At 36.1% G+C, this 15,929-nt stretch overlaps 1 protein-coding gene across 1 annotated transcript in view; it reads right to left on the minus strand.

Annotated features, from left to right (window-relative positions):
- LOC103085017 (PH and SEC7 domain-containing protein 3) overlaps window positions 1-15,929 on the minus strand; it is a 192,565-nt gene that overhangs the window by 43,723 nt on the left and 132,913 nt on the right. The window contains exons 6-9 of the mRNA XM_007466023.1: window positions 7,761-7,955; window positions 7,575-7,655; window positions 5,493-5,605; window positions 2,904-2,962 (exon numbers count right to left, since the gene is read on the minus strand). Coding sequence (XP_007466085.1) covers window positions 2,904-2,962; window positions 5,493-5,605; window positions 7,575-7,655; window positions 7,761-7,955 — 448 coding nt within the window. The remainder of the gene's footprint in view (window positions 1-2,903; window positions 2,963-5,492; window positions 5,606-7,574; window positions 7,656-7,760; window positions 7,956-15,929) is intronic.

Consider the following 15,929-nt stretch of genomic DNA (forward strand, 5'->3'; position numbering starts at 1 on the left):
GCATCGGCAGGCGGACTCTCAACCACTGTGCCACCAGGGAAGCCCTACAAGTGTTTCTTTAATGACAGAATAAATTACAAAAAAGGAAGCTAGAAAGACATTCCAACATATGACACTGTATTAGACTCACTATATTAGTATACCTTCTACCATTCTATTACTAAGATTAGCAGGAAGAACAAAGGTCCATTCCAGTGCATTTTCAACACATCATTCCTAAGCACAGGAAGATTCACAAAGAACAGCTGTAAGAAGTGAACCTCCCAGGTTATACCTCCCCCACTGAAAGCATGAGGAAGGGATGAGCTTGTCTCAGCACTTCTTAGAAAGGTCATGCTGTTGTACTGCTATTATGACACAACAGTAGGGAAGAGGTTTATTGGTTCATTTCCCAAGAGGATTACTCTGGCTTTGGACTAAGTAATGAGAGGGGATGACCCAGGCAGTACAGCATAAGGAGAAGGTGAAAAGGGGAAGATGCTAGAAATAATTCACTGTATACTCTTCATGAATGATTCACTTTCAATAAGTCAGACACTGTAACATAATTCAGGCAATCATAATGCAAGAGAAGTTATATCCAGAATTACGAATTAAAAACTTACCACCTAGAAGGAAAATTTATTTTTAAAATGAATCCAGAGGAGGAAAAGAAGAGAAACACATTTTCACACAGTTAGTTTTTATGATAGCTAGTATACTTTCAACAGACTTGTAACAGCATGCATTGTATATAAGAATAAAAAAGTCTAATATACAAAACTTAAACAACAGACAATCTGAAGTATTTAGCACACATTTTTAAAAACAAACCTGAGAACTAATAATCACTAAAAACATGATTTTGAAGGCGATACAGAGAGATTTACTTGCATTCATAATTTTCTCCCTCATATGTAATTCTGCCACTATAGCCAGTTGTTATTATGTACGATTGGCATAAATCAAGATAATATTAAACTGTTCATTTATATAAACTGTCTCTTATATCCTAGTTGCCAAAAAGAAGTGCGATGCATCATTTAATCTCCTTTCAATTCCTCAAATGTGGAAAACAAAAGCAAATCCAAGATCTGTGGCTCTGAACCTGTGTACAAGAGGCCCTAGGGTGCCCATGGCTTGTCTGGACATCAAGCATGCGGAGTTATCTGAATAAATAACAAACCTCACACCTTTATTTACTGTTATGCTTCAAATTATTGTGATTAATAAGACACATGCTTATTTGAAAGTATTATTAAAGCAATATTAGCTTTTTAAAAAGCAATCCAGCTTTTAATAGAAATAAATCCCCACAAATCTAGCAACTTCCATAGAAGTTCTATGACATCCCCAACCTTTAAATAAGAATCAAACTATTACTGGATTCTTTTTTTCATTATTACACATTTTCTCAGTCAAAAGAGAGTAAATGCACAACTATCATATGTGGATGGGACCTCAAGATATCCAATGTGAAGAAGATTCCTCGTGCTGGGACGCACTGGCTTGGATTAATGTTTACATGTGGACAAGCATAATCAAAAGTGTTTCCTTCAGCTGAAAGTTAGGTTAAGAAATTGAGTGGGAGGAAAAGAAGGGGACAGAGTTGCAGCTGTTATCACAAGATGAACAGAGAAGAAAGCAATGAAAACGTGCTTCACTGTTAACAGGAAAACAGAGGTTAGGACAGTACACTGATTGGTCATCCCCATATCAAGTTGAATGAATATTAGACTCTAACACTCATTTCAAGGCTCACACTGTGGGAATCCCAGTACCTTCATTTCCACAAGACATATTATCCACAAATATCCCCTGAGAACATCTACATTTTCAGTCTATATAATCTCAGGACACCAGTTACATATGCCTACAAGTCACTAACGTGTTCTAAATTCACCTCCTGCAAACTGCAGAAGGAATTTCCTAGTTGAGTATTGTGAGATTTGTGAAGACAATGTTGAAATTATGATTCTATCACTATCTTCTCCTTCACTTTCTTGACAGTAGAACCATTCTTCCCCCCCACCCCGCCCTCAGTCCATCTTAATGACCCCATACAGCTCCATTTTGCAACTCTTAAAGAGGAGCACCATGTTTAAAATAAGGTGTGACCTTTTGGAATAGTAGAACAAATTAGGACCAATATCTAAATTTTAGTTCTTTTAATGTGGTTTCTTAATTGTAAGATAAATCATATAGCAAATCAAGGGATGATCTAGACTCTTTAATTATAAGAAACATGATTTTCTCTTCAAAATAAATGGACCTGGGACTATGAAATAATTTTTGTGCTAAGTACATGTTGATCTATATTTAACTAAAACATTTTCTCTAAAATGAACAGTTCAAGTAAATGCTAAAATTCCACTTCTATGAAAGGTGAAAGTTTACATATAATTCTAAATTCTATAAGTTCATCCTATACTTTAAATAGAAGATGAGACTGTAGATTACCTTGATATTTCAACTAGCAAGAGACCAGGTAAGTTGAGGAGTGTAAAGAAGTCTGAATTTTAAGACTTAACTACTATATTTAGTGAAAACATAGTCGACACTTTCAGATCTAACTTATATCCTCTTTCCACTATTCTATATCAACCCTAGTAGATAACCAGAAAACAAAACAAAAACAAAAAACATAAGTAAAAGCTCTGTCTCTGCCACCTAGTGGAGAAAGAAGATACAGAACACACATTACAGCTAAAACAACTCCAGACGTGTAGGCATACGGAATTCACCTAAAATTATGTTCAGTGCTAGCATGTAGAATAAGTTATTTCTTTTTCCAAAGGTTTATGTTTACCTACCTGCCATGTAGAGAATGAGGTAAAGGGAGGCAGAGGATAAACACAAAAGCAAAGATAAGCCCAAAATATTTTGGAGCTCTGTAAGACAGCTCTTCACACACCTACACTTACATGGCCATGGAGATCTGTATTAAGAAGCATCATTGCACAGGTGAGGCAATGGACTCCATCTAACAAAAGAGACAAGGACAGAAAGCATTAATTCACTATTTCCTGTTGGACTCCTCAGTATCATTAAAATAGCATACCTATGCTTAATTAAGAACCTATGAAAATGCAATACTGTGGCTAGGCAAAATTAATCATATTCATTTGGGGAAACACAAAATAGATAAAGAAAAAGTTATTAAAAGGATCTCAATGCACAGATTTGGACTCTACTGGTGATGAAGTAAATTATTCCTACCTCTGGAGGACAATTTGATAGTATATATCTAAAACTTTGAAACAGTGTCCTTTGACACAGCAAACCTACTTCTAGGGCTTTATACTAATGAAATAAGGAGCTACCCAAAACACAAGGATATCTAAAGAAAGACTGCTTACAATGGGGAATGAGTAAATACAACCCACCTAAAACACAGTTCTGTTATGCTGAAGTCATTAAAAATGTGGTTCAAGTATACATGTTGAAATGGAAAGATATTTTACAATAAAGTATTATGAAAAACACATTATATGTAGTATGATTCTATTTAAATATAATACATCTAGAATGATATATAATATAATATTAAGAGATTATTATCTCTGGATGGTACAATTATAATTTTTATCTTTTTTATTTAAAGTTTCTCAATTTTCTATAAGATATAGAAATGAAAATAAATTATTTAATACTGTTACTTTTTTATTTTCTGGGAAGAAAGTGAATTAGGAAAGAAGCAAAAGTTAAAGAAAACCAAGATTTGCATCTTCCAATGTTTACTCTTTGGGTATTAGTTCTCTGGCTAAAAATATATAGACAGAAATAGTCATCCTTTTTCTTGTCATTCTTTAAAGGCAACATTTAGGTTGACTGGTCCAGGATGCTATGGATCAGACAAAAGTGAAATACTGAAATAATCACTGAAGATTTAAAAATTAATATTTAGGGGAAAAACGTTACCCAAACCAGCAAGGTCATTTCACACTTATATGGAAACATCACTTTCTCGTCTTACTTTACAAAGGAAAAGAAAAAGCACTAAAAGTTAAGCTTCTTACTTCCAAACCTTAGGATTAGTTCTCCTTATTCTCTCCCTGCAATTCTCAATCCAAGTAAAGTAGACAATAGCAGTTGCAGATGCAGAAAAATCTTATTAATTTATACTAAATGTACAAAAAAGCTTGTCTCACTACTGAATTCATGAATTAAAGATAGCTTATCTTCCAAACTATGCCTCTGAGTAGGTGATTTCTCTAAGTGGACTATCTCTAAGTAGATGCTACTAAATGCTTAAAAGTTTATGTATCCCAGTATTCTAAATACATATAAAACAAATTATTGAATATATTTATAAAACTCAGCAGCTAACTCTCAAATATCCTTATCAACAGCCAATTGAGTACACAAATCCATAGTCCTTGTTTCACTTAGTAATGTCAATGTCTTCTTAGATTTAAGAAGGTTCTAATAAAAACAATCCACTTCTATACCTTTCATTCTCTAGTCAAGGCCGACAGTGATACAGACAGTGAATAAACGGTCTACATAGAGTCAAAGGAATAAAGACAGTTCCTATTTTATGGATAGGAATGTGACTTTAACAATCAGTTAATTTAGCTACAGCCTGCAGGGCAGAGGCAGCAGGAACAATCACTAGTCAATATAAAGTACACTGACACAATGTTAATTGGCAATATGGAAGCTAAGAGATAATTATAATTTCTAGTGCATCTAGTCTCAGTGATTTATTCCAGAACTTGTAAGTTTATGAAAGATACTCCGATTGTAAGTGAATATGCTTGACTTCAAACCCTGAAAACTTTGCTTTATTATAAGAATTGAAATGGAGAAATGACCTATCTTCATAGGGTATATCGAAAATTAAACAGTTTAAAGTTGCTTTTTAAAATAGTAAACACAAATATAGATCATCAAAATCATAAACCAGAGTCAGTGGTCAGTGCTGTAATAATGAGTGTCCAAAAAAAGCACCAGAGACACACCACAAACTCCAGTGAGATTTGCAAATGTTTCCAAAACTAACCATAAAACTATACATGCCCTTCATCAAGAAGCTTAGAGATCAGGTATATAGGAAGGAGAAATAAGAAAACTATCATTTCACTTATTACAATGCACACTGACATAAAATCTCAGTGACAAACCATGAGCAATTTAAAGAAAGTATACTGTAATACTATGGAACTGGAAAATGGAGTAAAAGTAACTAAAACAAGAGTAAAGAATACCATGCAGTCATTAAACATCATGGCTTTTAGAGAATATTTGATAACATGAGAAAATGCTCACAATGAAAGGGAAAGACAGTAGGAAACAAAACTCTGTAATGATTCCAATTTGACATAAAATATTGTACAAATAGACTAGAAGGAAGTAACTGTTAGTTATCTCTAGGTAATTAGAGATAACTAGGTGATTTTCATTTTCTTCTGTATAAGTTTCCATATTTTCCATAATAAATGTAACCTTCACACATTGAGGAAAATAGCCCTTGTTATAAGAAAGAAATTCAAGCATTTCCATCAGATTACCTTGTGAAGCAATGATATCTGGGTTACAATAAAAATATCTATTGGAGAAGTGTACTAAAACTCTCTCTCGTTCTTGTGTTTCTCCCACAAGAGAAAATGCTTTAAAGAAATACCTAAAAAAGAATTAAGGGGGAAAAGGTGAATTTTTAGAAAATGTTACCATACTCTCTATGTTTGATGGTTAAAGTTAATTCATTTAAACATAAGAAATTAACACTACAAAGTAATATATTCTATAGTTATTTTTTAAAAATCACTTACTAGATGGCCATTCAATATAAATTTATATTGATGTTTATATTATAGGAACTGTCAATATAAAAGATGACAGAGCCATAACATGGTGGCCAATACATCAAAAAAAAAGCCTTGGGAAGGTGGGTGATTTCCACATATGTTAAGTGTCAAGTAGCCATTTTAAAAGATCAGTCGGATAAAAACTAAAGAACACAAGTCTGGATGCATAACCATGTAGGCTATGTTTTAAACTTTAAAAAAAAATTTTTGGCCATGCCACACGGCATGTGAATCTTAGTTTCCCAACCAGGGATCGAACCCACGCCCCCTGAACTGGCAGTGTGGAGTCTTAACCACTGAACCGCCAGGGAAGTCCCCTGTAGACTATGTTTTAAAACTTGACAAAGATCACAGGTTTTTGTCATTTTGTTACTTGACTGTAATCACCACCGACCCACTTTTAAAATTACAATTATATCGTCTTATGCACAGATTTCTTTTTTTATTATTACTCAAACAGAAAGTCGCAAAAATTATAATCATCCTCATCAGTTCACTCAGTCCCATGTAATTTTTTTTTCATCTTGAACTTTTGTTAGCACTTTTATGAATTCATCAGTTTTCCATTAGCACAGGAGATTTCTGTTAATTTTATTTTGCCTATTATCAACACCATATATTATTAACTTGCTACATGAGGAAGAAACTGGAAAATAAAACCCTAATTTATTTCTTAAATTAGGAATACCAATCTAGATCAATCTAGATCAGAGTCACTGAGAGTACTGTCTATTATAGATGTATCCAGGACCCTCACTTGACAAAGTAGATGCATTTACCTAAACATGAGATGGGAAGGAAAAAATCATTTAAAATGCCCTAAGAAATCTTACTTTTGAAAGAAACATACAATAAAACATATTTCAATGATGAAAGTGTTGCTGTCTTCCTTATCTGTAGTTAATCTAAATTATGTTGATCTAACTTAAATTTTTCTTAACTTTTTTTTATAAACCACATGAGAGAGCAAAGCAAAAATACAGATCTCTCCCCCACCCTTACCTGTTTTCATTGACAAACCTATGAGTACCCTTGATTCACGCAAAGAGCCAGAGACTAACTCACTACTGTGCATTCTAACGGAACATCCTCCCTTTACCTTCCAGGCCTCAGTTTCCTGATTTGTAACACTAGAGCATTACACAAGATGATCTCAGAATTCCTCCAGGCTGTGACACGTTATAAAGTTTATAAGATTAAATGCTTACTGGGTTTTACCTTCAGCTGCGCTTAGAAATTTATACTATGGTATCATGTGAGACGTGAGGGTCAGTGTGTTTCCAACACCTTCACTTGAACAGATCAGCAAAAAGCGCTACTGTCTGAAAACAGTTTTACAGATAATTTCTGCTGATTATTATGTTGATATTCATTTTTATCCCATTCATTAGTTAATTCCAAAGTACTGTCTTAAAGGGCTATTTGGCTATTGTAAAAAAATGATTAGGGAAAATCTAATTCTACAGTCTGTAAACTGTGCCTTTTTAAGGCATTCAAAAACCAGATTCCCACAGATTCCATTTCTCCAAGACTTACTTTGCCACCATTCTTTACTAGGTCGTCTATTTGGTGCAGGATATGAGTTCATGTGTGATTTCATAAAAACAATATATTTTTCCCACTTTCCACCATGTTTAATATCTGTAATACAATCTGAGCTAAGATCACAAAGTAACTGTGGGTTTAAAAAAATAAAAATCATATTTTAGTTTCAGCACATTATTTTCTCTTCTCAGAATTAATTATTTAGAAGCAAAGAAGAACAGAAGTGATGTTTAATCATACCTGAGAGACTGATCCAGTGTCATTCCTGTAAAATCAAAAAACTTCAAATATTCTTCCGCAACTAGTTTGCTAAATTCATTGCTATAAGAAAACAGAATAGACTTGGTTATTAAAATTGAAGCCATCAGAACACACACATACCCCTACAAGGATACACTCAGACACCATGCTTGGAATGGGACATACTTCTTGCCTAGGTGCTTTGCCACATCCGATCTTTTGAATCTGTCTAGTTGATAAAGACGTTTGGCCAACCTTTTGGCTGCTTCTACGTTGCTGCTGGTACCATTACTGAGACTTCCTGAGGTTTCCTTTTCCAGAATTTCAGTACTCCCCATTTCAGAATGAGCCTCTAGCAGTGTTGTTTTCACCGCAGCATTGCTGTGAGAATTGATAAAGAAGGAAACAAAAGAATAGAAAAGATTGTTCTTGTGTGGCAAAAAGGAAAGTAGCTAATGAAATTATCACAATATTGTAGAACAAATGAAAAAACTATTTTAAATGATAGCATCTTATGCTTAATTATTCATAAAAATATTTTCAGTTGCTATATTTTAACATACTAGAGAAGTGATTACTTAAACCCTAGATGAGCAGTTCTCAAACCTTTTGGTCTCAGGATGTTTATATTCTTGAAAGTATAGAGGACTCCAAAGACCTCTATGTATGTAGGTTATATCTAGTGATATTCACTGCAGAGTAATTAAAACAGAAAAATTTAAATATTCATTTAAAAATAATAAATCCATTTCATGAATATAAATAATAATTTTTATTAAAAATAACTATATTTTCCAAAACAATAACATACTATTTAATGAGACAAGCAACAGTGATTTACATCTTTTACAAATTTCTTTAATGCCTGGCACACTAGAAGACAGCTGGATTCTCACAGCCATTTCTACATTCACTCAGTAATAATACATCATTTTGGTTGAAAGTATTAAGAAAATCTGGCCTCACAGAAATATTTAGTTAGAAAAATAGGGAGTATTTTAATATCCTTAATTGTGGATATTCTTTTTTCATATGATGATGGCAAAATAAAACAAGTGGTAGTCTCTTAAAAGTTAGCTGCAATATAAGAATCTAAACTTGTATTAATGAACTTTTTGTACTCATATTAAAAACGTCTCACATGGGCTTCCCTGGTGGCACAGTGGTTGAGAGTCTGCCTGCCAATGCAGGGGACACGGGTTCGAGCCCTGGTCTGGGAGGATCCCACATGCTATGGAGCAACTGGGCCCGTGAGCCACAACTACTAAGCCTGCGCATCTGGAGCTTGTGCTCCGCAACAAGAGAGGCCGCGATAGTGAGAGGCCCACACACCGCGATGAAGACTGGCCCCCACTCGCTGCAACTAGAGAGAGCCTGCGTGCAGCAATGAAGACCCAACACAGCCAAAAATAAATAAATAAATTAATTAATTAATTAAAAAAAAAAAAGTCTCACACTTTGAATGCATCTTACCCAGGCATGATTCTGCCACATGAACTGGTCACTTGCAAAGTATCTGTTGACACATCTTATTATTTAAAAAAATAACATTTATTAATGTCACCACTAATATCCTCAGAAAAGTCTTTAAGTACTGGGAAGCTGCCAAACTTTTGGTGGTAGATACAAGTTTTCCAAAATTCTAATTTTTGATTGAAACGTAAGTTTTATCATTGGCAACAAAAATTGATGGTTGTTTTCCTTAAAGTAATTAAGTAACTCTATTTTCAAGAAAATGTTTGCCAAAACCACAGTTTGTCAGACTTTGAAGGAAAATGGCATTTCCATGAAAAAAGCAAATAGTTTATAGCTCACAACTCAAACTACATGAGTGCTGTTCCTAGACAGCGCTTCATGCATATTTTCCATTTCATTGCACGTGAAATTAAAAAAGCAGGTACCGGGCTTCCCTGGTGGCGCAGTGGTTGGGAGTCCGCCTGCTGATGCAGGGGACGCGGGTTCGTGCCCCGGTCTGGGAGGATCCCGCGTGCCGCGGAGCGGCTGGGCCTGTGAGCCCTGCGTGTCCGGAGCCTGTGCTCCGCGACGGGAGAGGCCGCAGCGGTGAAAGGCCCACATACCGCAAAAAAAAAAAAAAAAAAAAAAAAAAAAGCAGGTACCCAAGTGTTGAAAAGCAATTAATTGGTACTGCTTTATCAAGGACATCTTTAGGTGAAACTGCCCTTTATTTTTATTTTGAATGCACGGCAATGAAGAATGTAACAACTAGAACAGTTTGGTGTTACTACCTTGATTTGTGCTAAGACCCCCACCATTGCTTTTGTACCATCAGTGTGTATCAACACAGTGAAAAAGGAAAACAATGCTGCACTGTTATTATAAAAATAATTTTGACCTCACAAACCCATTGAAAGGGTCTCAGGAAGCCACACAACCACACTGTGAGAACCTCTGCTCTAGCCAGGTGCTGCAGCATGCATCTGTAACACTAAAACCAATAACACTGTGATTTCCAGACCTTCCTTTGGACTTCTAACAGAACAAAGCTATGTTCACGGTAAACTACTTATGCTTAAGTAGTCTTCCAACACACTTACTGTGTAGACTGTAAAGCAGACATAGAATTTTTCTGCAATGAACCAGAGAGTAAATATTTCAGACTTGCAGGCCACATAAGGACCCTGTCACACATGCTTCTTTGTTTTTGTTGTTTTTTCACAACCTTTAAAAATGTAAGCCATTCCAGGCTACACTGAATCCTAGTCTGCAGGCCCTTGCCCTATCCCATAGCTCTTTAACTTGGCCCGAATTGTAAGTAGAGAACAATTTATTGTCTAAACAAGGACACTCTGAAAAGGAAACAGGGATGATAAAATCATTAAATATGTAGTTATAATTGTTACAAGGTAAAAAAAAAAAAAGCATTACCAAAAAAAAAAATAGTTGTAAACTTATAAAAATCATTACAGCAAAGTGAAGACATTTTTAAACAGAACTGCTTAATCTCTATTTTGTCACTTGTTCTACCTACCTTACAATTTCCCATTTCCCACTGATCCACCAACTAAGTGGTAGCCTGGCAGCTTCACTATCACTCAGTGCAGCTGGGCTACTGCACAACCAGCTGGTGCACCAAGGAGCGCCTGGGGGCTGTGGAGTCCCCGGAGTCCCCAACCACTGCCAGACTCTAGCAGCCCCTCTCCAAGCTCACTTATCAGCAAGCACTGCACAAGCTATCTCTGAAAGGAGCTTTAAGGGGAGGGAAAAGGGAGAGAGAGTATCCCACATAGTCTTTTAGACTCAACTATGTGAAATTTCTGTTCAATGCACACGTCAACTCACGCATTCCAGATGAGACTGTGGAGAAGCTGGAAGTACAAAGTGGAAGGTTACAAACCCATGCTGACTTATTCTACTGCAACTATTAATGATAATACTTCATTTTTTTAAAGTCAAAGTCAAATGCTAAACCACAGTCAACACCAAGACAACAGATACAAACCGGAACTGACCCAGGCAAACCAAGATGTTTGGTAACCCTCCCTAAGCAATCAGCCACCTTAAACAATTTTCCAAAAGAAATACCCACCAATTAAAATAAATTGCTTCATTATGATGAATTCTTCGTGTAAATACATTTAAATATTTTTTCATCTTAAACTTTCCTTTATAAAGTTCACATTACCAGCCAGTTTTGTGAAATTTACGCTATCAGAAAACTGAATATTTAATTTTTATATACAGCAAACCTGTAAGTAAATTCATAGAGGACACTTCTTTTAAAGGTCACCTCACACTTTTGTGTTTTCCTAAATAAGTGGTGAAAATGTAAAATATTTACTCTAAGAACTAGTTGAGTTACAGTCAAGTAGTTTTTATAATTATGAAAAGAAAATCCCTGGAGTTGTGCTCCCGTGAATTCCCTTACTCTGCATATTAGCTATTGTGTAGAAAAAACAATGTCAAAGAAAGGATTTTCTTCTCAATTAAACTGCTGCTTAGCATTTTTCACTTCTCAGGGCAAATTCACGGCATGTATTTAATCACTCCATAAAAAAAAGTAATTATACCACATACATAGTACTGCAAAGATGTTGTTCAAATACAACAGACTTACCCTAACGACATTGTATTTTTTAAACGCGGTATTGATTCCTATTCCTTATGTTTCTCATTCCTCATGTTTGCTGCCTCTTTCTCCTATCCTGCCCAGTCTATTTCACCTCATTTTCCTCACATTCACCAGAAGGAGGTAATTTAAAAATGTGTATGGATCAGACTTCTCTGGATCTTCTTGAGAAAACCTTCAGTAAAAAGGAAAATAAGGAATAAAATGAAGATAAATACTTCCATTCCTAGATGGCTTCATTCTGCCCCATTCACAATTTATGAGAGAACATGAACAAGAACAGAGATTGCCCCTTTTAAGTCTGAAAGCCTGGCAGTATGATGGCAATACCAACTCACCAGCAGTACAACAGACACCAAGAACCCATATCTTGGAGCCAAGGGTGCGCCTGGGCCATGCTTCCTCTCACAAGCTCCTTCCCAGGACTCTTCATCCCCTATCTCCACTGTCTGCTGGTCCACTAGGGCTTCCAAGGACCTGGCTCCCTGTGAGGTCATATGTCTATGACCTCACACTCTTGCAAGTGTTTACTGTTGGGGTTTCTGTAATGTCTTTACAGTACTAATAAAAACAGAAGCCAGAACACAGGGTCCACTGTATACCAAGAGCATACACAACAATGGCAGCCCTGCCTTGTTCACACTTGATAAAGCAAACTGGATGACCCCTCTCAGCGGGAGGGACACCCCCGTTTTGTTTCCTGGAATACACAAGACATTGTCCATCTAGTCTGCTGAGTGTTAGATGCTTTCCAATAGTTTGAATTTTCCCTTCTTTTCTACAGTTCCGCTTTTCTTCTTGATCAAGTAACTTAAATCTCCTAAGGTGAAATCCTTACCAGTCACTTAAATATAGAAAAGACCTCCCAAAAGGTTCTCCCTGTGATATATATAAATGCTTCACTAAGGCCTATACCTCACATCTCCAAACATATGTGGTTACACTCTATCATCAATATCATCAAAAGAAGGATCAGATCACTGAGTCTCAGCACCAAGCCTTTTCATAATCTTTTTATCATACTGATTACTGCATTTTCCAAAAAAATTAATAGGACACCCAGTTAAATCAGAATTTCAAATAAACAAAAAACAGTTTTTAGTGAAAGTATGTCTCAAAAATTGCATGGGGCATACTGACACTAAAAAAATTATTCATTATTTATCTAAAATTCAAATTTAACTGGGCATCCTGACTTTATCTGGTAACCCTATCTCCTGAATGCTTGTTCTCAATCAGACTCCTTCTGGGTTTGTTTTGACTTGCTTCTGTGATTTAATTTTTATTCCTACTATTTTTCTATTGTCTTATCAAGATCTTCTCTCAATTGACTATGATCTGCTGATCCTTCCCTAATGTCCTTCAAATACAAAAGGAAAACCCTCTTTTCTCTGTATTTTCACCCTTCCTTCCCAGGCTGCATACTGCCACCATGGATGTGATAAAACGTCTCCTTCACAAATATCCTACACAAGGTAAAAGCCCATGCTCTGCTGCATGTCGTTAAGGCCCTTCACAAGCCAACCCCAACTACCCGTTTAGAGTGGTCACCTCCATCGTCTTCATGCTTGGGCCGCACAGAGACAAAGCTGTGCTCTTACACCCCTTTCCCACGTCCTTCCCTTTGCCGCTCCTGTCACCCCCACCGTAAAATCCTGGGGTTCCCAAAAATTCTGCAAACTCAATGATCCTACAAGAACCCAAGTGAAATAACAGCTTTTCTAAGACTCATACTCCACCCCCCCGGCTGCATTCTCAGAGCACCTGGATATTACAGCTTTGCTTTTTTAAAGTCCCACCTCTCTCACCTACCACTATCTTAAACTTCACTTTGTATCCACATCAGAAGAGTAGGCTGGGGTTATTCAACAGCCATCTGTTAAAAGAACGGAGAACTGAGCAAGCAGCTGTGTCCACTTCCTTTGAGGTCTCCTGCGTTCTGCCAGCAATGACACGGGGCACTAACTTTCTAGTTCAGTATAACCGATCCCAAAAAGTTCTAAGGAGACTGACATCAGCAGAGGGTACCAGATACACTGTCTTAGTTCATATTTTCTTTGAATTTAAATTTTTTAAATGTCTTTAAATTTTTATTTAATTGTGGTAATAAAACTAGGATAAAAAAATAAACTAGGCTAAGGTGCGCGCCCTGCATTTAGAAAACAACAACAGTCACCTAGTTCAATTTCATACATAAGCTAGTCAGAGGCAAGTCAGAAGAATCCCAAAGAGGGCGAGGAAACAACTCCAGTCACAAGTGGAATAAAAGGACTGGAAGGGAGCACTATGACCCGGCTGCCATTCTGCAAGCTTGAGGATGCAGTCACAGAGGCCTGAAACCAGCAGACTCAGGGAAGCCAGAATGAAGTCGGTCAAGAAGAGCTCTAAGTACAACACCGTAAGTGAGATACACTTAAAACCCAGAAGCATAAATCGCCTCTAAGAAAGGAAAGGAAATCTTCTTGGCCACCATTATCTATGGCCTTTATTTCTCAGGCAGAGTAGAGAGAGCACCTAATCTAATCTTTTAAAAACATATTCCTTTTATCAAAACTTTTAAAAAATTATTTTATTTTTTATTGAAGCATAGTTGTATTAGTTTCAGGTGTATGACAAAGTGATTCAGTAATACATACGTATATATCTATCCTTTTCAGATTCTTTTCCCTTATAGGTTATTACAAAATATTGAGTATAGTTCCTTGTGCTATACAGTAGGTCCTTCTTGGTTATCTTTTTTATATATAGTAGTATGTATATGTTAACCCCCAAAATCCTAATTTATCCCTCTCTACCTCTTCCCCTTTGGTAACCCTAAGTTTGCTTTCTACAGCTGTGAGTCTATTTCTGTTTTGTATATTAAGTTCATTTGTACCACTTTTTTTTTTATATCCCACATATAAGCGATACCATACAATACTTGTCTTTGTCTGGCTTACTTTACTTAGTATGATAATCTCTAGGTCCATCCATGTTGGTGCAAATGGCATTATTTCATTCTTTTTTATGACTGAGTAATATTCCATTGTCTATATACACATTTGTTTATCCACTGCTCTGTCGATGGGCATTTAGGTTGCTTCCATGTCTTGGCTATTGTAAACAGTGCTGCAATGAACACTGGGGTGCACGTGGCTTTTTGAATTATGGTTTTCTCTGGATATATGTCCCTGAGTGGGACTGCAGGATATGGTAGTTCTATTTTTAGTTTTTTAAGGAACCTCCATACTGTTCTCCATAGTGGCTGTACCAATTTACGCTCCCACCAACAATGTAAGAGGGTTCCTTTTTCTCCACACTCTCTCCAGCATTTATTATTTGTAGACTTTTTGACGATGGCCATTCTGATCAGTGTGGAGTGATACATCATTGCAGTTTTGATTTGCATTTCTCTAATAATTAGCAATGCTGAGCACCTTTTTATGTGCCTCTGGGCCATCCGTATGTCTTCTTGGGAGAAACGTCTATTTAGATCTTCCTCCCATTTTTGGATTGGGTTGTTGGTTCTTTGATATTGAGCTGCATGAGCTGCTTGCATATTCTGGAGATTAAGCCCTTGTTGGTCACATTGTTTGCAAATATTTTCTCCCATTCCATAGGTTGTTTTTTTGTTTTGTTTATGGTTTCCTTTGCTGTGCAAAAGCTTCTAAGTTTAGTTAGGTCCCATTTGTTTACTTTTGTTTTTACTTCCGTTACTCTAGGAGATGGATCCAAAAAGATATTGCTGCAATTTACGTCAAAGAGTGTTCTGCGTACTTTTTCCACTAGGAGTTTTATAGCATCAAGTCTTACATTTAGATCTTTAATCCATTTTGAGTTTATCGTTGTGTATGGTGTTAGGAAGTGTTCTAATTTCCTTCTTTTACATGTAGCTGTCCAGTTTTCCCAGCACCACTTATTGAAGAGACTGTCTTTTCTCCGTTGTATATTCTTGCCTCCTTTGTCATAGATTAATTGACCATAGATGTGTGGGTTTATTTCTGAGCTCTCTAATCTATTCCATTGATCTATGTTTCTGTTTCTGTGCCAGTACTATACTGTCTTGATTACTGTGTAGTATAGTCTGAAGTCAGAGACCCTGATTCTTCCAGCTCTTTTTTTCTTTCTCAAGACTGCTTTGGTTATTTGATGTCTTTTGTGTTTCCATACAAATTTTTAAATTTTTTGCTCTAGTTCTGTGAAAAATGCCATTGGTAATTTGTAGGGATTGCACTGAATCTGTAGATTGCCTTGGGTAAAATAGTCATTTTGACAATATTGATTCTTCC

This window comes from Lipotes vexillifer, unplaced genomic scaffold (assembly GCF_000442215.2).
Source record: "Lipotes vexillifer unplaced genomic scaffold, Lipotes_vexillifer_v1.1 scaffold1849, whole genome shotgun sequence".
NCBI classification, from domain to species: Eukaryota; Metazoa; Chordata; class Mammalia; order Artiodactyla; family Lipotidae; genus Lipotes; species Lipotes vexillifer.